The sequence below is a fragment of the Ambystoma mexicanum genome, chromosome 14, assembly GCF_040938575.1.
Source record: "Ambystoma mexicanum isolate Mex_15411 chromosome 14, UKY_AmexF1_1, whole genome shotgun sequence".
In the NCBI taxonomy this organism is placed as follows: domain Eukaryota; kingdom Metazoa; phylum Chordata; class Amphibia; order Caudata; family Ambystomatidae; genus Ambystoma; species Ambystoma mexicanum.
Window position 1 is genome coordinate 552,515,714 of NC_090940.1, and position 26,871 is coordinate 552,542,584.

The 26,871-nt window shown below is 46.3% G+C and overlaps 1 protein-coding gene across 7 annotated transcripts in view; it reads left to right on the forward strand.

The window, feature by feature from the left end:
• Positions 1–10,617, forward strand: part of CEP128 (centrosomal protein 128) — an 864,240-nt gene extending 853,623 nt beyond the window's left edge. For 4 of the 7 annotated variants that reach the window (XM_069637862.1, XM_069637865.1, XM_069637863.1 and 1 more), the window contains one exon: positions 6,246–10,617. In XM_069637862.1, coding sequence (XP_069493963.1) covers positions 6,246–6,313 — 68 coding nt within the window. In that variant the 3' untranslated portion in view covers positions 6,314–10,617. The remainder of the gene's footprint in view (positions 1–6,245) is intronic. The other 3 variants (XR_011283786.1, XR_011283785.1, XR_011283784.1) reach the window with 3 other exon arrangements.
• Positions 10,618–26,871: the final 16,254 nt, after the last annotated feature.

The following is a 26,871-nucleotide window of genomic DNA, read 5'->3' on the forward strand; positions in this document are numbered from 1 at the left end:
TGCCAGGGCTTTACACTTATTCTCACACACTTTTTCATATGCTCAAACACTTGTGATTTTTAATGCCTGGGATACTCTGCTGCCAGGGTTTCTTTTACTTGTGACTTGTAATATGTGGTATTCTCTCCTGTCAGGGCTTCCTTTCAGATGCACATTTCTGTAATTTCGGTTTGCCTGGTATACTCTCCTGACGGGAGTTTCTATATGTGCTCTATAAAGCTTGACAGTATCTTGTTATAACACAGTTTGGTCTCTACTTTATTTGGCATCTTTTGTTCCATTTCATTCACCTCATTTGCTTTGGTTTCCTTTCGGCCCCATTGTTTGAATGAATGTGAACACTTGCAACTTTGACAGTCTATTGTTATTATATTGTTTGGTGTCTTTAAATTGTATGGCACCTTTCGTCCCGTTTCATTCATTACATTTACTTCAGTTTCTTTTCGGCATCATTGTTTGCATGCCCAGATCTCCCCTCTTCCCTCGGGCTGTCATGCGCGCCAGGGGCTGGAAGGTTTGGAGCCGCTGGAAAGGCGCACTCATTAGGGTTGCCGTTCGGTTTTGCAATGTTTTTCTTGATGCGGTATAGTCTTTCCATTCAACATGGCCACCACAGAGAACTCTTATTCAGAGGGTTTTGCGGCGGCCTGCACGTTGAAACTCGTACGGTTTGTACTCTGCTTCGTTGTGCACGCTTTCTTGTCATTTCCATTGGCGGTGCTCTGCCCGCCCTATCTCTGTCCTCTCCTGTGCTTTTTCTTCCTACCTTAATATTTTGCTTTGTGCGGTCTTCACCATAGCACCTTTCTTGCCTACTCCCTCTCTAGTTCCCTTTGAGTGTATTCCTCCTACAGCCTTTCTTACCTTTTGATTCTTCCCTTTCTTATCCTTTATTTTCTCGCTGCCTCTCTCTCACCCGGTTAGTTCATTTTTGGATTGGTTTTCTAGTTCAGCCCTCCCCAGATCTTCTGCTTTCTTTCCTTTTGTGCTTCCTGCTTTCAAGACGCTTGCTCTTTCCTTTCCGTCCATCGGACCATTTTCTCTTGCCTGCAATCTTCAACATCCGATTGTATCTAGCTGTTTACCTCCGGATTCCAGGATCCACCTTCAGCGGAGAATCCCTCACCTTTCAGTGATTGTCTGACTTGAACCAGTCATATCTTTCCTCTGCCCTTGGAACCAACACATCAAAGACTGTTGGAAGACAACAGCGCTTACCTGTAAGCAAACACTCTCTCCCCTGGGTTTTTTTATGCTTTGGGCTTTTTCCCCTTATTCGGCTGTCCCGGAAGCAAAGTCCCTCTTCTGCCAAATAGGCAGCTAGGGAGGCTTCCCTTTGTGACGGACCTTACCTGCAAAAAAAAGAAGAGATTCCACAAAGAAGAATGAAAAAGAAGCCGTCGCCAGATCCCAGCATTTCAGGTGAGAAGGGGGAGGAAGGGACATTTCCAACTGACTCTAACACCTCAGGTGAAGGGGATTTTGAACATTGTGACACGGGCAGACTCACCGGGTTATTGCAGTGGGAATAGCTTCTCCCGTGGTGATCCGCTAGCGGCCTGCAAGTGTCCCGCTGTCTCCTCTGGGGCTCACTGCCTCTGCTGTACAGTTCCGATGCTGCTCCTGTGTCTCGCTCGCCTGCTGCACCTACCTCTTCCTGGACTCCAGTAGCACAGAGGCTGCTCTTCAGTTCAGCTGCACGTTGGGACACCATCTTCTTCACTCCGGCGTTCCTGCAACTTACCGGGCTGGGCCGTCTTTCTCCCCGGTTTCCTCTCCAGAGCCGGTTGGCTCCACGGATCTTGCTCCTTGCTGGTACTCCCTCGGTCAGCAGAGAGTGGATAGTCGTTTTCCCTGCAGTCTCTGGTACTCTGCTGATCTCTGTTTGCAGTTAGGTCGCAACAACTACAGCACAGCGTGTGTTCCTGACCTTTAATGGTCTTTATTACTCGGCTCATCTTTCTCGTGGCAGTGTTTCCAACATTAGAAAAAGGAAAGTCAACTTGTGTCATTTTACAGGCAGAGTTTGAAGAGATGCCTTTAATAAGTTTTAAGTGTCAATTTGACAGGTCATGTGCAGGGGTTGAAATAACGTTTCCAGTAATTTTAGAAGGGAAGTGTGGCAACTTATATACAGAGTGGGGAAAAAGCATGTCTAATAGTTTCAGATGGCATGTCTGGTTTTAGATAACTCGATGGGAATGAACATTGGGTTACCTGTCCAGTAATCCTCATCACCACCTGCCTCTTCCTTGCTCCAGTGGCACGCATATTTTCCCTACTTGGAATGTGATTGCCAGCCACACCATCCTAACACTGAGATGAGAAAATAGGGCAACATGCCATGAAGGCCTGGTGAACTGGGAAAAAGGAGGCTATGGGATTTCCTCAGTCGAGTTACCTGCCCTCAGGTGGTGGTCCTTCTTCATATAATCACCTCCAAGGTCAGGATCAGGTAGTGGGTGCTGTCCACTGGCCCCATCGGGGGATTCTCCCATGGGAAGAAGTGATGACATACTTGGATCCATCACAGAACTCTTGCGTGCCCAAGTTGCTAGAGTGCGTTGGCCAGCATTGTGATATGTAAGTGGATTGTAGCAGTTTAGTGTTCTATTGTTTGATGTTTGTTGGTAGGGTTATTCAATTACTATATCCGCTGATGTCTTAATTGGTTTGGTGTAGTTTTTGAGAAGAGTGGTTGCGAAAGTTAGTTTGGAGAGGTTAGACGGGGGCCTGGTGGGCATCTAGAATTTCGGTGATTTAACCATGACTGATATGTTCGCGGCCGAAATGACCGTAAGCCTTTTGACCGAAAATATGAATTTTTATACGGTCATTTCTGCCACAAACCTATCTGTCATGACACCCCCCAAACACCATCGCCCGCCTACCCCTCCCCCCACTTACACTGTTTAATGCGCAACACTGGCGCGAGCCGCCCGCCGTCTCCTATCCTGCGACGCAGGTTGGCCGACATGAACCGGCGCCGCAGGGTCCTTTTAAAAAAAGTGTTATTATTTTTGTTTTACTTTACTCATGGGTAAGTGAGGGACACCACCGCAAACCCTGATGCCATTGTAGCAAATAAGGGTGCGTGGGGCACCCCACAACCCCAGCTGCCCTTAATTGTTACAATGGCACTGCATGGTAAACATGTTTGTATTTTTCGGCTGTACGTGATTTTCATACAGCCGAAATTCGAACATATTTGCCATACAGGATTTTTTATAGAATCTTTTTGGACAATGCCGGCTACTAAGATCATCCATCTAGTGTGGCCAAGCTGGCTTCTCTGTAGTTGTCCTTTGTGTAAGGTATTTCTGAGGCGATGTCCTGAAGCACCCTAGAGTGAGCCGAAATCCCTGGCAGTGAACCTTGTGCAGCAACAGGTCTTTTATTTGAGTGGGGGAAGCACAGGGCTGTGTGAAAGACATAGGGAGCAAGAAGCACTGCGTACCAAGAATACAGAGGGTGAGAATAGTTTCAGGGGGAGTTCAGAATAGAGATTTCAGACGGGGCAGAGTTTCCTTTGCAACTAGGGAGGTGAGCCCACTGTGCTTAACACCCCCTAGTGCACAGGGTAAGCGGTATCCCTCTGGAGGTGACTCCCCTTCAAGGGGACAGGAAAACCCCTAGAGAGGGACTTCAGCCCCCACCCTTCCCCTCGGACACTAACACCTTTATGGGGTATGTAGGAGCTAAGGTGCTAGCTTCCCCTTCATTGCCTCTAGGCACTAGAACTCTCTCCCACGTGCTCTCGGTGCCGAACCTTCACATGTCGCCTTCCGCGAAGCAATCCAAACCAGACTATTTGTGTAAAACCTCGTGCACACGACACTAAGAGCTTTACCCAGCTAATGTCTGTATCCTATTGACAATGAATCATGGTATGCAGCCTAAACTTGTAACCCTATGCTGCTATATCACATGTGTAGCCAATCATGCATACCTAAACTCATGTATGGGCTAATGTACCCTTGCCATTTTCTCTGTAAAGTAACGAAGCAATTTTCTTGCAACAGCGCCGCAATGCCTCTGAGCTGCTTGTGCGCTTTATAAATTCAAATAAATAAAACCTAAATAAATGAGGTATATATAACCCTATGACCCGTTTCATGGATATCTGTGCTTTCTTTTATATAGAGTAGTGCTGAGTATCGCAGGCTTTGCTTTGGGAGAGATGATGTCTTTTTCCTTGGAAGAGAGAATAACATTGACACTAATCATGCCTCCTTGTCCAGCTCCTGATTCTGACGTGGAACAGTTCCCTCTGAACAACTTGCATGCCACCAGATGAAGGTGCAATATCTGTGAGCCAGTAATGGGAATTACATTGGGCATCAGAGGGCAAAGTCTATTTAAGGCCGCTAATTGCCTCTTGCACCAGGAGCGGCATAACCACAGAGGCGCAGGTTTACTTGGCTGCCAAGAGACTGCAGAAATGTTTCGCCTCAACAGCTGCATGTTTTGTCACTAATACTGAAATAAATCCAAGACTCATTGACGACGAACATAGACCAAAGCCCAAGAAGGCCGAGTTTCTATGCGGCACAAGCCTGCGGCTGGTCTTACCCATGCAACTTTAACTGATGTCTGCACTGGGGGTTCAGTTCTGAAGCTCTCCTAGTTGGCACACACCCAAAAGGTGCTTGGCTTCATAAACTGTCACCTACCTCCAACACCCGAAAGTTGAAGTCAAACCTTTTAATAGTAACGTTAAAAAAACAGAGGTGGGGGTGTCAAACTCTTCGAAAAAATCAAATATGGCGCACTAGCTGCCAAAAAATCTCCCGGGGAGATTAAGAGGTATTTGCTGTGGATCGTGGATCCCAGGCAAGAACATGATTGATCCAAGATCCATCCTCCCACCCTCCTGTTCCACCTGGCTAACGGGGCCATACTATGATGACATTTTGAGCTCACGCCCCTTTTGTCCAGAATACGAAGAACCGTACATTCATTTGTATTCACTGCCCTGGGGACTGAGCATTTTGTCGTCATACTCTTGTACCCACCCATCGATCTGGTGGGCTCTTTCATTGTAGACTGACCCATAAGTTCCTCCAACTCATTCCTGATGTTCCCTTTGCATTGGCCCCACACATCTACCGGGAACAACGCCTCGGCAATAGGAGGAATAGAGTGTCTTTCTCATGTCTAAGCCAAGTTGGGCAAAGGAGTGTTTCTTTTCCGGATTAACATAAATCTTGTCTTTTTTTTTCTTTCATATTTTAGCCACCCGCTGCTTCATGGCTCTGTCAACATGTTTCATCTGTGTATGACAAGAAATGCGTTTTAACTCTTTCACTTTCTTGCCTTTTAACAGTCACAAAGTTTTTAATGATGATAATTAGTGAAACTAGTAATAAGGAGTGAGCTATGAACTTGAAAAAAACTGTTTGACAGAAAGAAAGCATTGAAGAACTAAGAAGAGAAGGCAGACAAGAGGAAAGGGCTCCCATATGTTGCCCGGCAGAATACTAGCCACCAGGGAAGACTCGGGTGCTCGGAAAGTGCATGTGGGAGTTACAATTGGCAGAAGCTGTGGTGCTCAGCTGGCACGGGAAGCAGACTACTAACGTCAAGGGCAGCTCAGAATGGCTTGCTGTAGGATACAATGAGTGCCAAGGACGAGTATGCTCGTCCTTTTTGCATAGACTTGCACTTGCCTGCACTTGCATTTGCATAGACTTGCACTTGCCTGGCACTTGCCTGGCACTTAAGGGTTAGGGATTCTGGCACTAGGGGCTTGATCTGTATGCCAGCAGGGCTGAGGTTCAGCAGTGCACAGCTGTAAGTGGCAGCAGTTGTGAGTGGACCGATCTGGGATCGTATTGGGCCAGATCTTCAGTAGATGTTACAGTGGCACAGTCATAGGATGTAGCAAATGTGAAGGCATCACTGCTCTGATAGGGTCTACTAACTGCACCCTTTTAAGACCGGGACTTACTATAGGAAAGGAAGAGACTGTCAACAATGCATGCATTTTGTGCCAAAGTTCTTGGCGCCAGGTGGCCTTACCTCCTTAGATACTCGTGGCCCATTAAGACACTCTAAAGTTAGAAAGTAGGGGCGGAATAAAAGGTGTGCACCTTACTGCAGGAGTAAGCAAATTAAAAATATCCGAAAAGGCATGGTATAGCATGACATCATAAGAAAATCAGAAGCACAGGCAGTCTCCTTTTTAATATCATTGCCTCCCTGTTTAAGGAGCCTTCTTAATTGTACTCTGCTTTCCCCTCCAGTGTCGCAGAAGAGAGTGGTTCCTCCAGACTTCGATGATACGTTGGGCGAATCCATCAACGGAAGCTAGACCTGAGCGGCAGGAGCAGCAGTGCCGTATTGGATCTTGGAAGAAACAGGCTGGCTTCCATGGGACCTCACGCAAGACCCCATGTTTAAAAACACCAATAGGAATGGACAGCAATAGGACTGCAGAGTGTGGCCACAAGCTTGCAGCTACTACAGTCTGTCACCACCTGACAGAAGGTGCAGTCCAACATGGCGGTGCTAGGAATGGAACTCAACTCCCTGGAAAATGGGGTCTGGTCGCTCTTGACCGATGCAATGATTTTCCACGCTCAGATCCAGTTGAACAATTTGTGAGTTTCCTTTTGGATTTCTGCATGGCCAAATCTCAAGAATGCCATCTTCCGGAGAGGAGTAACCTGCGAACAATCACGATCTCCACTGGAATGCATGGGAGATGTCGCCAAAACCACTGTGACGAGCAGAGACATTGGTTGTGCCGACAGTGTTGTATCCCAAATGGCTTTCTACTGTAATTGCACAAGTCACTGTCGCAGATGTACTATGGTCAAGCTCTGCTGGTCCCTCACCGATGCCTTAACGCGGGGCCTGACACTAGTAGGAACACCAGGCCAAACCATATCTCTTAAAGGCACTAGGTGCATGTGTAATGAGTGTTCCACCTAAGGTGAATGGCTCATATCTGGGCGGGGCAGTAGTCCATTGGTTGCAACTTTCATGCAGATGTGCAGGAGCGTACACGTCAGTAATGTTTATACACACACACAGGAAAGCAATGATGTAGCTTCAAGGCAAGCATGAACACAGCCTTCACCTCGTGTTTCACCCCTCCCACCAGGGACATGTGCACACCTGCACATTTTATGTAATAAAACACACACTTCCCTCAGGGCGCAGAGGAGGGCATTGCAGAGGAGCCTGTGCCTGACCCCATTAAAGACTTATGAACGGTTTGTCTGTCCTGTCTAGGGTTTGAGGAACAGGTAATGTATGGCACTTTACAGGGGACTATCAAATATGCTTCTATGCTGCAGCACATCTCATGTCCCCTTTTAATTGACACTCTTTCTACATATTCCCACCTTTTTAGCTATCACACTGGGTCAGACTAAACCTGTGGAACTCTTTTCCGTATAGATTCTGCACCGGGTGGCTTAATAAGTAGGTGTTGATGCTACTCGTTGCTGTGGTGCACCATAATTTAGATTGCCCAAATTGCACCTTTCCTTTCTTGCACCATCGACTCAGACACTTTTGAAATACCTGCAAAACTGCATATGTCGGTGGTATAGCAGGCAAAAAAAGGTATAGCAGGTTGAAAAAGGGTATAGCAGGCTAAAAAAGGCTATAGCAGGCTAAAAAAGGTATAGCAGGCTAAAAAAGGTATAGCAGGCAAAAAAAGGTATAGCAGGCTAAAAAAGGGTATAGCAGGCTAAAAAAGGTATAGCAGGCTAAAAAGGAAAGGGCAATTCGTGTTGTGCACTTTCAGCCTATCTCTGAATTTAATCACCTGCAAAGACTGAACCAATTGATCACCATGTAAGGTTTCAAACAGATTCCAAATAATGAACCCCCCAAGCAGGCTGAAGAGGAGTGTGTTAACCTCCTGAGTTGTTGGTTGGACAGTCGGAGAGTCCTTGGCCAGCTAACGTGATTAATCGAGATTCTACAAATCTCCCAAATGTGAATCAATTTCCAGAGACTGTGGTGCAAGGCGTTCACCTGGGAATCCTGTGTCTCCAGCCACCACCATTTCTAGGCATAACACAGTCTAGCCCATAGGTCTAGCTTTAGGGGTGACACGTCTGCACCAAGAAAGGAGCACCAGTCGGAAACCTGGTTGCCTCCGGGCAAGTGACTCTGTCACAGCTGCCCGCTGATGGCGTTAAGAGGACGGCGCCAACCGGTTGGGAATGAAATGCAGCTTGAGGTTGAAGAATATTTGTCATATCAGATGGGAGGACGCCCCGTAACCGAGCATTCTTACTATTTTTGAGGTTTTGTGGCACCTTGTTATCCAATTGTTCGATGACCCACACTCTTTGATGCCCTTAGACGGATTGAGAAAGCCTTGTCTATGTCACTTGCTGGCTTGTGAATCGATCTCTGAGAGCATCAAGCAAAGCTGGACAGGGCGTCTACAGGGCGCACTCAGCAAACAGTTCAGCTTTAGGTCCAAAATCTGAACATCTTTTTGGTTCCTCAGCTTTGTTCAAAGGGGCATTTGTGGGGCAAGGGACTGCAACCTCCGGCACTCCAAATGTTTTAGATTGCGACTTCCATAATCCTTTAACACTGACCGTGATTGCTAGGACGGATGGGAGAGGGAGTACAAAACATCTGAAGAGGCAAATGTTGCAGACCCGTATGTTCTTCTGGTCGTACTTCTATTTATTTGGGCAGCACACTAGCTACGATAGCTGAGCTGCCAGTACCCGATAGTGACCTTTTAGAGTTCTGCTTGAGTCCATGCCAAGCCCCAGCCTCCTCCCATCGCTCCAAAATACTGGTGGTGCCTGGAACAATGCACACATCTGAGGTCTTTTCTTCTCGTAATTATACGCTCTCTCACCTGAAGTCAGACAAGTGGCTCTTGAATTCCCTCGGTGCCACCGCAGGGGTAAAGCCAAGCTTAGCTGTGCCAGGGCATTGACGTCCTTCTTTTTCTAAAACCATGGGAAGGCGTTTGAATTGAAAAGCCCCTCCAAAAGGCATCTGCAGCATTGGGGCTGGCAGTTGGACCTTGTCCAGCGGGCTGCAGAATTAATGTGTAAAAGAACAAGGTGGTTCCTTTCTGGTGATCCTTCCGCTGATTCCCTTGGTCCGGCTGGCAGGTGTACGTTCAGTAGAACACAAAGCCATCCTTCAAAGGCATTTTTTCCATGGGTTTAGTCATGGTTCCTTGTATTTCTTCCATGCGGGTGGCAGCACCTCTCAAATTCCACCCACCCCAAATGCCGAGAGCACCTCAAGCAGGTCGCGTTAAATAATATGTGACACTCCGATTTGCGTAGTTGGTACTTCTGAAGCATGCACAACCACCCTAGACAAGCAATTATTGGTTTCAAAGAAATTCTACTCTACCATTGAGTCAGAAGTTGCAGACTCTGCTGTGCAGGTGCAACCTGGATCGCAAATAGCTGTTTATTTTCCAACCACATCCCGTTTGAACTGTATTTTAATTCTCACTTTGAGAGCCCACACTTTTACTGTACTTATCGCTTTATGCTCCCAGTCAGCTATTCGGCCCAAGGGTTCATTGTGCCGTTGACCATCTGGACACGAGATTGAGTCCATCTTTCAATGACGTTTGAAGACCTTTTCAGATACCGGGAGGGCGATTGCAAGCTTCTCCATCTGTGTACAGGAAATGATAAGAAATTAAGAAAAAATGGATCTGTTAATACTGTAAAGAACCAAGGTTCAGAAAAGTCCAGCGCACATATTCCATTGTCCTTCCGCTTTGGAACAAAAGTAAAATTATCAGGAGAGACTTCACACAGCAGAGCTAAGCAAGTTCAGAAAATCATAGGTGAGATGTTGAACTGGACTTCACCTTTTCTACTGTTCAAGGGTGTGTTCTATTAAAGTTCTCTGGAATGGGTTTTGCCTGGTCTTCCTGAGAAAACCATTTTGCCTCTGCGTGTTGGACTGCTCCAGGATGTCCTGTTATAGGACGCCTCTGGATTCCGTGGTCAGATGGACCTTCTGGGAAATTGAGAAGTTTCCAAACCTATAAGGGCCTCTGAATGGTTGGTGGTCTCTGAATGGTTGATGGTCCCTGAATAGTTGGTAGATGACCTCTGAATGCTTAATGGGTGTGGGGTAGTGTCTGTCGCAAAGACAGGCCTTTTTTGTCAAATCACCCACTCTCTTGAACAGCCTATTGCACTTTGCCGACATGCTTTTCTACAAAACCTGAGCCATGCCGAAATGGCAACACTATTGCATTTTTGCGCTGATGCTAAAAAAAAAAAATGCAGCTCTGGGAGCTTGCAGCATGCATGCACGATGGCCAAAAACAAGGCTGCTTTTTGTAATGACATACTGTCTAGCACACCTAATCATTTTTAATGAAGTGTTATTCGATACATGGCTTTCCTTTAACCAATGCAAACATATTTTATATGGGAAGAACCCTCTATTTATATCTATTTAATGATGTCTTTGTGTGTCTTTTTTAATGTTCTCGTTTGTGCAGCTGTTTTCCTTGGAGTGCGGATCACTGTGTGCATTCTCTGGGTTGGCCTTCCTGTCACTGGAAACAAATATGCCAAGTGCCTTCACTTTTTTATGTCAAACATTTTTATTTTTTAAATTTAATATTAAAAATCTAATTATGGGCTATGTTTTAGAGTGATTGATTGTTTCTTCCTAATGCTTTATTTCTGCGTGCAATAACTCTGTGTAGCATTTACTTTGTTACTTTAGTGAAGTTGTCCGTGATTTATGTGCCCATCTCCATAAAAGGAGAGGGCATTCCTGATCATGAATTCTCCCAGAAAGAACAGTCTGTGCTTCACATCCCTGGCCCTGCTCAGTGCTCAGCCTCTGGTGTACATCACGGTCCCTGCTGAAAGAACAGTCTGATGTACACATCCTAATTCCTGTTGAAACGCCACCTGTGCTAAACACCCCTCCCACTGCTCGGTCTGTTGAGTCTGTGCTACACACATATTTCCCAGCTCAGAGTTATTCATCGTGGTCCCTGCTGAAAGGACAGTCTGGTGTACACATCCACTCCAAAAAAAAGTCTTAATTCAAGCCTGCATCTCCGCGGCATCAAGCACAGCCAAAATGTTCAAAGTCTGTAAGGAACTGGCCAATCCTGCAGAAGCCTCTTCTTCTATCACACCCTCCCAGGACCTTTGCTTGTCCCTGGCTGCACACTTCACTGCAAAAACCTTAGACATCCTTTCCTCTCTCTCTTCCACACCACACCATGCACCAACGCTGGTCAGATAGCACAGCGAGTAGAGCGCTCGCTTTGACATCCAAGGTCGATAAATGAGCACCACACACCGTGGGAAATGAGCAGCGCTCAGATACCTGAGGGTTCGTAGCGCTATGTAAATGCACAAACAAACAACGCTTCTAGAGCCTCCCTTGCCCCACCCACCACTTCTCCTCTCTTCTCTCACTCCCATCACACCTGATGAGGTCGCCAGACAAGTCCGGTCTCTGAAGGCCTCATCCATACAAGTGGACCCCTGCCCTTCCAAAACCATTAAGGACAACATTGACGCTCTCGCTCCAGCCTTTGCTGATCTCTGCAATCTCTGTTTTGCCACTGGAGTTTTCCACACTTCACTTAAGCACTCCCTTGTGCATCCTCTGCTCAAGAAACCCTCTGCCAACTCCTCCATTCCTGCAAAATGCTGCCCTATCTCTGACTCCCTTCCTGGACAAACTCCTGGAGAAAGTGGCATCTCTCAGCTGACCCTCTACATTGAATCTGCTGGCTGCTTCCACAACCATCAGTCTAGCTTTAGAGCATCCACAAGCACGGAAACTGCTCTTCTGAACACCTGTGAAGACCTTCTCTCAAATCTTGACACTTGCACTCTGTCCTCATTCTTCTTGACCTCTCCTCTGCCTTTGACAGGGTAAAGCATAACATCCTTTTCACAAGTCTCCAGGACACCCTGGGAATCACGGGTCTGACTCTGGTGTGGTTAGCCTCCTTCCTTTCTCTCTACTGTCACTCTTTCAACTTGTGGCGTTCCCCAGGGTTCTAACCTATCCCCCTGGTTCTTCAATGTCTACATGGCTGCCCTGGCACGTGTGATTGCCACCTTCATCTCTAACTTCCAGTGCTACGGAGATGACCCGCAACTCCTTCAGTCTACCCTCAGCCACCTCTTCTTCCTCGCACATAGCTGACTGTCCGCAATTCAGTCATAGTGTGCTGCAAATGATCTCTACCTTAACCCCAGTAAGAATTAATCGTTTGCATTGGGACTCCTAGTCCCGCTTTCCCACTTTCACTCTGGTCGACCTCCCTTGGCCCGGCGCCCGCACCCACTTGGGAGGCAAAAAACCTTGGGGTTATCTTCGACTGCACTCTCTCCTTCTCCGCTCACATCTCGGACATCTCTAAAATGTCCAACTACCAGCTACACCTCCTCAGAGGTACTCTTCCTTTTCTCACCTTACCCCAGCCGCTCACGGTCTCCAAAGCCCTGGTTCTATCTAGGCTGGGCCGTTGCAACAGCCTCTTCCTCAACCTCCCTGCCTCTGCTTTGCACCCTCTGCAACTCATCCAGAACAGGACCATGAGACTTATCCTTGGCCTCAAGCCCAGGGACCGCATCTCTCTGGCACTGAAATCCCTCCACTGGCTCCCCGTGGCTGCAAGGATCAAGTTCAAGACCCTCTGCATTGTCCACAAGGCTTTCTGAGGCCAGGGACCTACCTATCTGCAACAATACCTACCTAAATACTGTCCTTCTTGAGCCCTCCACTCATCTACCTCCAACCTTCTGCAAGTGAGCCGGTTCTCCAAGCAGAGATTTAGAGGGAGATATTTATCCTCTGCAGGGGTCTCCCTCAGAAATAGCCTCCCTGCCGCCCACCGTCTTCAGCTGGATCCTCTCAAGTCCCCGAAAAGTCTTAAGACATTCCCCTTCTCCTCTTACTTTTCTCTCCCTCTACCCCACTAACTTCTCCCTCTGCTCTATCCCTCTCTAGCTCCTCTTCCGCACAGCTTGCTGACTGGCCACCTGGTGTACCTCAGAGTCGCACAGGTCCCAGGTAGCTGCGCCAGTCCTCTCGCACTTGCCTCCGGCCCTTGCACTTGGCTCACTGTTACTGTTCTTGGTGGCATCTCTCAGCACTTACCCCAGCTTCTGACTGACTGGGCGCACTTGGGCCCCCCACCCCTGCACTTGTCCCCCTCTTCCCTCTCCCACACTTGTCTGCGCACTTGCACAATCTGAATGTACCATGCCTTGAACACCGTCTATGTGTATTTCCCTTGTCCACCCTCCTTTCATGGTTGCGCCTTGAAACACTTGCGTATAGGCGCATTACAAATGAACAATAACTAAATCCCAATTCCTGCTGAAAGACCAGTCTGTGTTACACATGTTACTTCCACACTGAACTATACATCATTATAAATGTTGACATAGCAGTCTGATTTACACATCTCAATCCCTGCTGAAAAGGCCGGTCTGTGCTACGCGTCCCCATCCGTGCTGAAAGAACAGACTGAATCGCACATCCAAATCCCGGCTTAAAGTCCAGTCATTGCTAACCATCCCTGTCCCTGCTCATTCGGAGCTGTGCATCACAACCCCTGGTGTGTGTGCACGCATCACAATCTCTGCTGAACACACACTCTGATAGACACGCATCCCAGTATCTGCTGGATGAACAGTCAACATTTTACAAGCTTCGCATCCTATTACCCGTTGAAGACACACAACTAAGCGACGCCAGTAGCTTGGACGAGTCACCCGGGCTTCAGTTTATACAAGCTTTACCATACGGAAACCATAATGCATCCTTTTGGAAGACTGGGTGCAGGTTTGTGGAGACCTTTTGGGCTACTTCCCCCCTTCCAAACCGATGGTTCAGTATGAGGTGCGGTGAAGTGGGATGACTAAGCGGGCTGGGTGCCTCCCCAAGTTAGCAGAAGGAGGGCCCATGGCCGGTGTGGGGAGGGAATCCTACTGTCACCCTTACTTAACCAACTTCGCAGGGCAGAGGACATTATTGAATGATGCCAATAAGGGGCATGGTCTATTTAAGGGGCATAGTTCTGACTCCTGAGGAAGCAGAGATCATATGAGATCCGGAAAGTCAGGCTCTCCGCCCCCCACCCAAAACACAGTGATTTTGATTCTAGCGGAGCTCGCAACTCTGTAGTTACCGGCCCTTAAAGAACATCTAGAAATGGTGGTCAGATCCAGCACCTTTGGCACCCATCAAGCATGCACAGAATTGCCAACTATATAGATAAGTGGGGACCCTGACTTAGGAAGGGAAACGCGACAGTCAACCAGCCATCTATCAAGGAAAGCCTCCTCTGTGTCTAGATTCTGTGGTATATTGCCAGACTTCCATATTGTGCGACACATCTTAAGAATCCATTTAGATTTTCATGCACATAATTTAAACACTGTACCTGGAAAAGCAGGAGGAGTAATCTGTAGGATGATCCAGTTAGTGTATGGTCCTTAACATGGCCATCAGGAAGCCTTTATTTCCCCAGGGCAAGATGGAGGCTCAGCTTCACAGCAGTGATTGGAGGAGTCTGATTGTGAGGTAGTTTGGAATTCCATTTGGAGTTGTCAACTGCCTTTCATTTTAGCTTTCAAGGGAACAGGTCGCAGTTTCATAGTGCAGCAGTATTTTAGTTTAAGTTCAAAGGACTTCATTACCAGAAGAGTGAGAGTAAAAGAAAATACAAGAAACTGAATCCGCTGTAAAGGTCTTAGAAAGAAAGTACAGATGAAGCAAGCTAAGTGCCAATAATCTCATTGCTCGAGTTATTTAAAAAACGATTAAGTTAGTGTTGAGCAGTTACAGTTTTGGATTTTGAACTATGTTCAGCGTGAAGTTGAAGAGCACGCAACTTGTTTTAAAACGAATGAAATGTAATTCGTAAAAGACTAATACAGAAAGCTGTCAGCTGAATAGTGCGCGAGGCGTTTGAGTTATTTCTCTATGTATCGGTTTGCTCGAGAATAATAAATAATAACCTAGGCGCGCGGGTCAATTCTGACGGGAGGAGCAGATGTTTTAACTGTTTTAACACCACTTAGCAAGCCACGCCCACCTGGTGCCTTCCTTCTTCCCGCTCTTTTTCACAATTTTGCAAGCCCCAGCCACCTGGTGCCTTCCTTCTTCCCGCTCTTTTTCACAATTTTGCAAGCCCTGCCCTCCTGGTGCCTTCCTGCCTGCTGCTCTTTTTCACCACTTAGCAAGCCCCGCCCACCTGGTGCCTTCCTGCTTGCCGCTCTTTTTCACCACTTAGCAAGCCCCACCCAACTGGTGCCATCCTGCTTCCCGCTCTTTTTCATCACTTAGCAAGCCACGCCCACCTGGTGCCTTCCTGCTTGCCGCTCTGTTTCCCTACTTAAGGAGCCCTCCAGCTTCTTTTCCTTTGCAGATGGGGAGCAGGTGCAAGTGGATCTAGGTCACCTGGCCTAAGCCCCGCCCGCCTTCTTGCCTGCCGCTCTTTTTCACCATTAAGCAAGCCCCGCCCAACTGGTGCTTCATGCTTGCTGTTCTTTTTCACCACTTAGCAAGCCCCGCCCACCTGGCGCCGTCCTTCTTCCTGCTCTTTTTCACCACTTAGCAAGCCACGGCCACCTGGTGCCTTCCTGCTTGCTGCTCTGTTTCCCTATTTAAGGAGCCCTCCAGCTTCTTTTCCTTTGCAGATGGGGAGCAGGTGCAAGTGGATCTAGGTCACCTGGCCTAAGCCCCGCCCACCTGGTGCCTTCCTGCATGCCGCTCTTTTTCACCACTTAGCAAGCCCCGCCCACCTAGTGCCTTACTGCTTCCCGCTCTTTTTCACCATTTAGCAAGCCCCACCCAACTGGTGCCTTCCTGCTTGCCGCTCTTTTTCACCACTTAGCAAGCCCCGCCCACCTAGTGCCTTACTGCTTCCCGCTCTTTTTCACCATTTAGCAAGCCACACCCACCTGGTGCCTTCCTGCTTGCCGCTCTGTTTCCCTACTTAAGGAGCCCTCCAGCTTCTTTTCCTTTGCAGATGGGGAGCAGGTGCAAGTGGATCTAGGTCACCTGGCCTAAGCCCCGCCCACCTGGTGCCTGCTGCTCTTTTTCACCAATTAGCAAGCCCCGCCCACCTGGTGCCTTCCTTCACCATCACTGTCTTGTGGCCAATGCTGGATTTGACTTTTATGGACTTCATTCATTCACGGTGCGTCACTCTTTCTCAACTCTCATGCTGGACTTCCTTTGCATCTTGTACTCATGGTGGCCCTGAATCATGCTGTTTCCATCTTCATCTTGTATCCTGGCTTGCAACATTATGTGTTACTATTGACTTCTGCAATTGTATTTGCTCTCCACTTTTGCTTCTCCACTCTTTTTGACTGCTTACTCCCTTTTCTCTCTTCATTTCCCTTCTCCCATCTCCTCCCCTTACTTTCTTCTATGCACTTATCAGAATTGTCACTGGACCTAATATGATAGCAACCTCGTCTGTTTCCTCCACCCTCCCATTACTGTTTTTTTCCTCCCCACCACCCCTCCAGCACGATCTGAAATGTCGTCAGGCCTAGTATGATAGTTGCTTGTTTTGTTCCTCCCCTCCCTTTCTTTACCTCTCTCCCTCACCTTTTGTTTTTCTCCGGCTCTACCAGAAATGTCGTCAGGCCTAGTACGGTAGTCGCCTGTCTGTTTCCATTTCCTTCCCACTCCCCCCCCCTCCTTCCTTATCTATGCCTTAGCTCTTGCACTATCTGAAATGTCGTCAGGCCGAGTACGATAGTTAATTTCACATCCTTACTGTTCATGGCCTGTAAGAATGTGGTTGTATTTTCCCTTGTTCCCTCCCTTGCCTTGAAGCGCTTTGAAAAGCATTGTGTATAGGCGCTATATAAATAAACTATCATATCATGTCATACTAATCTCTGATATATTAATAGCTAAATACTAACTTGCGTAGCGCGTATAAACTTAACTTAAATAGGCACCTCGTTCCATGTCGGGCGCTTTAGAGGAAAGCACCTTCGGGTGTGCGCGTACGTGACACGCTATGTTTTTCTTTGTTTCCGTTGCATTACGAAAAGCTGATTTCTTTTGACGACCGGAAAAACGGATCTCTTCAGCAAGACAGGAATACGGCGATTCAATGAAGGAACGGAGAAAAAAGGAGATTTAGCCCGAAGCAGCGTTAGTAAAAGTAGAGACAATAACTATCAGCTGAGCTTGGACAGTGTCTAAGTTAGGTACAGCATTGAACTAATTCCTCAATCAAATCAGAATATTGGGCTAGGTTCGCACAGAAGATAGTTGGGAAGTGAGCAGAAGGTAATTGACTCTTAAATTGAATATTCCAAGTCGTCTGAGCATCAAGTAAAGCTGTGAATGTGCGCAGCAGAGCAGACAAAAACTTCAAGGTATGTATGGGTCAAAGGAGGCAAGGAGATAAGGTAAGAGTGAGAAGGGGGAAATAAGTGGAAGTAATTGCTTTTACTGTGATCGCTTTTTAGGTCTTCCAAACTATTGCGAATCCAAGCATAGCCAGTCCAGGAAGGATGCAGGAGCAGTGAGAGTAGAGAAGATCTGCGTTTGTTATTTGTTCCAATTCCCCTTTCCCCTTGTGTTTGCCAGTTTGATAGTTTATATTTAACATGATTGTTGGGCTGGCAGGCTTGTGGGGCGGGGGGTCTGGTGGGCTATCATCACTCCTGCAGGAAATCGTAACTGGACCTGACAGAATGAAAGGCCCAGGTATTTAATCCTGCCTGAGTGAAGATGGACCCAGGGTCAGAGTTGAGTTTGGGTGAGCTGGGGAAAATGTTGATGGAGATTAAGGAGGATCTGAGGGTGGCTAGAAGTGAGACCTTAACTTTGGGAGTTAAGATGGAGGAATTGAGTAATTTGGTGCTTAAATCTGAGCTTTCAGGCCCATCCACGGTTAGAAAGGTAATAGATCTTGAACCACCAATTTTGTATCCAGAGCCTAGCGTTAAGTGGTCGATGCCAGAGTTGGAAGAGAGTAGAAGTATTAAGTTACCTTCTGGCATCTCTTTGGTTTCTACTCCCTTAGCACCTCCGGAGAGATTTGGTGGTGATTGTAAAAAGTTAGACTTTTTTAATGCAGTGTGAATTACACTTTGTGTAGACCCGAGGCTTTCCCTAGTGGAACCGCTAAGGTGGCATTTCTTATTTCCTATCTCACTGAGGGGGCGTCTGCCTGGTCAGTACCCTTAGTTGAAAGAGGAGCTGAGGAGTTAAATGACTGGAAGATTTTTAAAAGTGAGTTTAGCAAAATGTTTCATAGAAGAACGTCATCATTGAGTGTAGATGGCGAGCTACTGGAGTTACGACAGAGAAATAGGGAAGTGGTAACATACATTACTCAGTTTTGGGCAGTAGTGCAGAAGAGAGGGTGGCCTGAGGAGAAGAGAGCTTCAATATTTTATAGAGGTTTATGGGAGGAACTTAAGGATGCGTTAGCTACCATACTAGAGGGATCCACAGTTAGTGAAGATTTCATGTCTTTAGTTGAATGGATGTAACATTATCGGAGAGAAGGTCAAAAAAGAGGAGACATTTTTCTGAAGGTCGAGTTTGGAGTAGAAGTGAGCATCCTAAGTTGGAGCAGACTGGAAATTAAGTTAAGGGGCAAGTGGGTGAAAGTGGGACAAGTCAGATTAGAGCTCCATTGTCTAAAGAAGAGAAGGATAGAAGGCCTATGGAGAAGTTGTGCTTGTACTGTGGTGATGGAGCACATTTTGTGGGCAGATGTCCACGCACTCCTAAGAGATTTCCACCGTTTTCAGCAAAAGGACAAGAAGTGGCAAATACCATCCAGACAGCGATGCCACATATCACTCTCAATGTATCCTTGTTTTGGGAAGGTAAGCTGAGGTGTGGGGGTCCATGTGTAATTGATTCAGGGGCTACCGGGAATTTCATGAATCTAGCATTAGCAAACATATTGGGAGTTCCTGTGGTTGAAAAGGGTGTGCCGGAAGAAGTGAGGGCTGTTGATGGTACACAACTGACATTGGGGTTAATTACATAAATGACTTGTGTTTTAAGGATGAAGATTGGGGAGGAACCATGGAGAGGACATAGTCTTTGAGTTAATAGATGCACCACAACTACAAATTATTCTAGGTATGCCTTTGTTAACCTTACACAATCCTTCGATAGATTGGGGAAAAAGAGTAGAATTTAGGTCAGAATTCTGTAGGGAACAATGTTTTTTGGAATTTCAGGAGGAAGTCTGATATTCAGGGAGTGTGTTTGGCTGCTGGAGCTACTAAGGAACACATTATAGGGGCAGTGTCTGGGGTGCTAACAGAATGTTATCTGGAATTTCAGGATGTGTTTGACAAGCAAGTGGCATGTGAGTTGCCTCCTCATCGTTCATTTGATTGTAAGATGGACCTAGAAGACGGAGCGCCAATTCCCTGTGGGAGAATTTATGCACTGACTGAAAAAGAAAACAAGCATTCAAAGGAGTATTTAGATTAAAATCTTGCCAAGGGTTTTATTCTGCATTCACAGTTACCCGCAGCCTCTCCCTTGTTTTTTGTACCTAAAAAAGATAAAACTTTAAGAACATGTATTAATTATCAGCCTTTAAATAAGATCACAATCAAGAATAAATAGCACTTGCCTTTGATTTCAGTTATGCTTGACAGAATCCAGGGAGAAAAGATTTTCACTAAATTAGATCTTAGGGGGGCTTATCATTTAATGCGAGTTCAAGAAGGAGATGAATGGAAGACAGCGTTTAGCACCCGCTATGGGTTGTTTGAATATCAAGTCATGCCATTTGGTCTTTGTAATGCTCCTGCCGCTTTTCAATTTTTTATCAATCAGGTCCTTTTAGATGTTTGTCTAGTCGTTTATATTGATGATATTCTAATTTTTTCTAAAGAGTTAGGTCAACACAAGGAACACGTGCGGAAGGTATTGATCAAGTTAAGGGAGAATCAGTTATTTGTAAAACTAGAAAAAAGTCAGTTTCACACTGAAAGGGTGGAACTTTTGGGATTTGTTTTGTCTCCAGAAGGATTAGAGATGGATTCGGACAAGGTGAAGGTGGTAAGGGATTGGCCTCAACCAACAACAGTGAAGGACTGGCAAAGTTTCATGGCATTTGCACATTTTTATAGTAGATCCAAATGGTTTCCCTGATTACTAGGCTTTTGAAGAAGGGTGCTAAATTTGAATGGAGCGAGGAAGCAGTGAAAGCGTTTCAGTACTTGAAGGAAAAATTTGTGACGGGACTAATTTTGCTGCATCCTGACGTGGAGCAACCTTTTTCCCTGGAAGCAGATGCTTTGAATTATGCGATGTGAGCTGTGTTGTCACAACGTCATCGGGTCACCAGGCAGTTACATCCTGTTGCATTCTTTTCTAAGAGGTTTTCTCCTGCTGAAAGAAACTATAGGATTTCAGATCGAGAACTGTTAGCCATTAAGGCAGCATCCATAGAGTGGAGACATTATCTCTTGGGTGCCAAACCTCGAGTCACGGTTTTGACTGTTCATAGGAACTTGACCTTTCTTCGGTCGGCAAGAACTCTCACACCGAGGCAACTGCGTTGGTCTTTGTTTTTTTGCGGGATATGATTTTGTCATCTTGTTTAAGCCAGGACATCAAAATGGGAAGACATACGCTCTATCTTAATGTATTCCTGGAAGAGTTAAGTGATTCTTGTGCGCCGATGCCTTTGCTTGCAGAGAAAAACTTAGTCTTTGGAGGGATGGAGAAGGTGATGTCTGAGAAGCAGCTTTTGGAGTGGGAGGCTGAAGATCCTGTAAGTCAGCTTAAGGAAGGTTTACCTTTTGTGGGAGATCAACTGTATTTGCCGTCTGTGGAGTTGCGAATGGAAGACTTGAAAGATTATCCTGACTCTCCTTTGGCTGGACATCCTGGGGTTAAGAAGACATTTGAACTGTTACAGAGGAAATTTTGGTAGAAGGGGATGCATGAAGATACTGAAAACTATGTAAGAACTTGTGAAGTTTGTATCCGCTCAAAGTCGGAACATCAGAAGGCGGCAGGATTGTTGGTGCCACTTCTGATTCCACCACACCCCTGGCATACTGTTTCTATGGATTACATTGTGGATTTGCCACTGGATAAGGGTTGTTCAACTATTCTTATGGTGGTAGATGTTTTTCTAAGACTGGGCATTTTATTCTGATCAAAGGGGCAGCTTCAGCTACTTCTTTGGTTGTATACGAATTGTTCAATTTACAACTGTTCGAATTACAATTGACCTTTTCACAATTGACTGAATTGTGATGGTCAATTGTAACATTTGGTCAATTGTTCATTCGAACATTGTAAACAAACAATTTGGGTAATACCACTTCTTTAGCTCAGGCATTTTTGCAAAATGTGGTGAAGTTACATGGTTTACCTAGTCAGCTTATATCGGACCAGGGATCCCAATTTGTCTCAACATTCTGGGAGGCATTTTGCAAGGAATTGAAAATGAACATTAATTTAACCACCAGTTATCATCCTGAGGGTAACGTTCAGACTGAGAGGGTCAATCACGAATTAGAGAAGTATATACTGTGTTATCTGGGGTCAGATCAAGGTTGGTTAGATCTACTTTGGTTAGCTGAGTTTTGTTACAATAATACTGATAATGATTCTACCTCAATGTCTCAGTTTTTTGTGAATCAGGGGTTTCATCCACATTTCTTAAGAGGGGTTGTGTTGGAGGAGATTGCGGTGCCTGATGTGGAGAGTAGGTTGAAGGCTATGGGACAGAATTTAAAACTGGCAGTTCAGGCATTCGAAAAGAGTAAAGTGAGCTATAAGAAATTCGCTGGCAGGAACGTCGGAAGGGGCCTGAGTATCAGGGTGGAGATCGGGTGTGGTTGTCCACTAACAATTTGGCGTTGAAAGGGAGAAATACATTTAGTCCACGTTATATTGGGCCATTCGAGGTGGAGCAGGTTTATTCTCTGGTTTCTGTGAAATTGAAATTACCACTGGGGTTAAATATTCATCCGACTCTTCATTTAAATCTGTTAAAGGTTTGTAGAAATGACACCAGAATTCTTGAGGCACCAAGTCAAGTGTTTTCGTAAAATGAGAATGAATGAGGTTCAGGCCATATTAGATTCTAGAGTTGTTCGGGGACATCTTCAGTATTTGGTGGACTGAAAGGGTTATGGACCAGAGGAGAGATCCTGGGCAAAGGTTGAAAATGTGCCTTTCCTTGGGTTGGTTAAACATTTTAATAATTTACATCCAGAGAAAGTTAGCCCTGTGACAGGGCATTAAAGTTCAAAGGACTTCATTGCCAGAAGAGTGAGAGTAAAAGAAAATACAAGAAACTGAATCAGCAGTAAAGGTCTTCAAAAGAAAGTACAGATGAACCAAGCTAAATGCCAATAATCTCATTGCTCGAGTTATTTAAAAAACTATTAAATTAGTGTTGAGCAGTTACAGTTTTGGATTTTGAACTATGTTCAGCATGTAGTTGAAGAGCACGCAACTTGTTTTAAAGCACATGAAATGTAATTCATAAAAGACTAACACAGAAAGCTGTCAGCTGAATAGTATGCGAGGCATTTGAGTTATTTCTCTACGTATTGGTTTGTTTGAGAATAATAAACTAACTAGGCGCGCGGGTCAATGCTGACGGGAGGAGCAGATGTTTTAACTGTACTAATCTCTGATATATTAATAGCTAAATACTAACTAGTGTAGCACGTATAAACTTAACTTAAATACGCGGATCGTTCCATGTCACCATGTCGGGTGCTTTAGAGGAAAGCACCTTAAGATGTGCACGTACGTGATGCGCTATGTTTTTCTTTGATTCCGTTGCATTACGAACAGCTGATTTCTTTCGACGACAGGAAAAGCAGATCCCTTCAGCAAGACAGGAATACGGCAATTCAATAAAGGAACAGAGAGAAGGAGATTTAGCACGAAGCAGCGTCAGTAGAAGTAGAGACAATAACTATCAGCTGAGCTTGGACAGTGTCTCAGTTAGGTACAGCATCAAACTATTTCCTCAATTAAATCAGAATATTTGGCTAACTAAGTTCGTACAGAAGATAGTTGGGAAGTGAGCAGAAGGTAATTGACTCTTGAGTTGAATATTCCAAGTCTTCTGAGCATCAAGTAAGCTTGTGAATGTGCGCAGCAGAGCAGACGAAAACTACTGAACTCTTTTAGACTCTTATTTTTTCTGTGGTAAAAGAAGAAGAGCAGAGAGGAGCAGCGAACGGAAGTGACTGAAGTCATCAATATTTAGAAGATAAGACTTTGAAAGTTACTTCAGTTCAATTTAAGGAAAGCCTATCAGCACAACAAGCATAGGCTGCAGGTATTTATGGGTCAAAGGAGGCAAAGAGATAAGGTAAGAGTGAGAAGGGGGAAATAAGTGGAAGTAATTGCTTTTACTGTGATTGCTTTTTACGTCTTCCAAGTTATTGCAAATCCAAGCATACCCAGTCCAGAAAGGAGGCAGGAGCAGTGAGAGTAGTGAAGATCTGCGTTCTGTTATTTTTTCCAATTCCCCTTTCCCCTTGGGTTTACCAGTTTGGTAGTTTATATTTAACCGGATTGTTGGGCTGGCAGGCTTGGGGGTTGTGGTAGGCTATTGTCACTCCTGCAGGAAATCGTAACTGGACCTGACACTCTGCCACACAGTTAACAGCCACAATCTATGACTGTACCGAGGCGGCAGGGTTAGGTGACGATGCCAGAGATTGGACCGTCAGAAATGAGAGAGCCCCAAATTCCACATCAGAACTGGAAGCCAACCTCAGGAGTGGGGATCATCAGCCAATCCCTACACCATCTGCCTGAAGCGACCAATCTGAGTTCCCTTACCCTGAAACAGGCTGGAACTTGGTGCCAAGCCCGACCCATTGATTGACAAGCCAATCTCAAGTCCCACATCAGTGCTGTAAGCCACTTCAGGGGGGCAACCAATCCCCATCCCAGTTTAGACACCTGTGTCTCCTTTCACCAGAGTGAGCCTGGGACAAGGGTCTAAAGCAGCATAAAACCCCAAGGTCTGAAACAAAGATTATTAGCAGTTGGAGTAGGAGTTGGATAGCGGAGCCAGAAGGGACGAGTGGTGTCTGAGAAGGCTGGGGGAGGGAGCAAGAGGCCCTGGATTAGAAGCATAGCCCAGGAGGCTGAAACAGATGTGTAGAATGGTGGGTCACACTGAAGCCTAGGATCTCTACTAGAGACCGAGGAGCCTTAACAGAGAAGTCAAGAGACTCAGTGCTGCTCTTTAGGAGTGTGGGAGCGGTGACCAAAGATAGTAAAGTTGAAAGTGAAGATATCTGGTGAGTGGAGTAAGTGGTGCCTAAAGAAGTAAAGAAGGTGACCTGGTGAAGGATATTTCAGGTGGAGACCAAAGAGCTGAAGGTGAGGGAGAGAAAGATCTAGGGGAGGGGGAGAATGTATAGTCTGCATTGAGATTGAAGAGGTACTAGCATGAGTGTGACATTAAAAAGAGGGAGAAGGTGTATACAGATCATCAATGTTTGCAGGAGAAAGAACAGTAAAAGAGAGGCCAAGAGCTGATAGTAGAAACTGTCAATTGGAAGAGGAGGAATAAGGGCAGCTGAAGCCAAGCCCGTAGAAGACCTTGGGACGGACCGGAAAGCAGGTTCCAATGTCTGTGATCAACAGAGTGATCTGATCTCCTTAATACTCTCTTTTCTTGGGATTCGTGATCAACCTCTTGCTTGGCACCTCACCAATTCTCTGTCGCCTGGAACAACAACACCTCTCAACTCACTCCTCTAACTGTTGGTATTTGACAAGGCTCTGTCTTGGTTCCCCTCCTCTTTCCTCTCTACACCTCTGCTCTTGTGACCCTAATCTCCACCATTGGGTTCTTGCACCCACTCTTCACGGACAACACCCACATCTTCTTTTTCCCCGAACTCTCCTCTGATCTCTGTCAAAATTTCCAGCTGTCTCTCTGCCATTAAATATTGGATGGCTTTGCACTCTGTGATGTTAAACTCTACCAAAACAGAGGTGCTCTTCTTCCCTGCCAAGTATTTTCTCTCATTTCTTCCCTTGCCTATCCAGTACCCACCTGACATTCTCCCCTACTCTTCTTCAGCTAGAAACATCAGCGTCATCTGTGACCCTTCTCAAACCTTCTGTACTTAAATCTTCAAAACTATAACAGTGTCTCACCTCAACCTTCTAGATATTGGGAAAAACAGGCACCTCCTTCCTCTCAATACCACCAAGCATCTCTTAACCACGCTAGTCTTCTCTAAACAGGACTACTGTGCCGGCATCCTTTTTGGTCTCCCCAAATATCCTTTCTGTCCTCTCGACAAGATCATACATTTCTCTACACAGACTCTTTTGAATTCCCCCACTTCACATCTACTTCCACGTACCATCACCAGGCTGGATGGGTGACGATACAAAACAGGGCCAGATTTAAATATCTCCTGGTTCATAAATCTATCCACGGTAAGGCACCGCAGTATCTATCCTTCTCTATACAACTCTACAAGCCTTCTCGTAATCTCCACTCTGCCTCCTCGACTACCTTTGTGGCACCTCACCCTTCCTGTGCTTCCGCTCTTTCTCTCTTCTTGCAGCAAATTCTCTTCCTCCATACTTCCGATAAACAGTCCACACCAATTTGCTCAAAACCAAACTAAAAGCCTGTCTTGTAGCCTCTGAGTTACCCTCCTAGCCTACGCTTCATCTGCTTTCTAGCTAACATTTGTCCCTCGCGACTAACCCTCCTCTGTTTCTCATTTTCTCTGCATCCATTGTAGCTCCTCATCCATCATGGTCTCATCCCTAACACAGCTGGCCGTACCGCCTACCTAAACTTAGAAATATCTAATGTTGACTGTGCGTTATCTTTGTAAATCCACCCATGCATTGTCCCTGGTGACTGTTCCATTTACTCCCCTCCACACACTGTACTCTGGGAGTTGCTGTGCCTGATGCCCAGTGTCTTCACTCCCTGGACTCTTAAGGCTGAGGATTCCTTGTGGGTGACTACCTCGGTAAGCGAATTGGATGAATCCCTGATGATAGGAACAACCAGCAGAACTGTAAAATGAAAGCAAGGCCAAAAGGGGCAAAAGCAAAACCCGGATATTGTGAGTTTGAAGAAACTTTGTTTTGTTGAGACTTTCTTTTTCTCCACCATATCCATTTCCAGTGAGGGGGACCCTGACACCATCTAGACCCTGAGACACATTGTGAACTTTGAGTTCTCCCTGCGTTTCCTGGGGAGCCCCCGCTGGGTCGCCGTCCCTCCCCAGAGGGAGAAGCTCTAATGTGTAGGGGAGGAAGCTCTAAGGCAGCCCGGGACAGAGCTCCAGGCAGGCGCCCAAGGCCTGGCTGCTGCCACCCGGCCTTGGGCGCCTGTCGACCGTCCCCCAGCCCAGAGGCTGTGGTCCCGGGTCACCCTAGCGGGGTCCCCGTCCCTCCCCGGCGGGAGAAGCGTACAGTCATCATTCTAGACTAGGTCATCCTAAAAGGGAGTCTGCTTTCTTTTAATCTGGCTATTGTAGGGCTGGTCAAGAAGGTATTGCAAAACGCTGCTTCAGCCGCATCATTAGACAGGGACCTTGTTAACACACTGTGCCATGCTCCAACTGACCCGGGTTTCTTGTCACCCACCCTTCCCAAGAGAGTCTGCTGGTCCAGGCTTCCACTGCAGCACTGAAGCCTTCTCTTTTTTTCCCACTTCCCCCAGAAGGCAAAAATCTTGACACCTTGGGCCAAAATCTTTTTGTGCCTAGCAACATGGCTCTACGTCCTTTCAATGCTACCTCATCCTGTGGAGAACCCACAGCAATGGCATAGAGCCTTGAGAGGGAGAGTAAAATAAATTGTCCTGGTAATCCCATAGGCACACCCTCTTACCGACCAAACAGACCGGTCGCTATGTGGTTG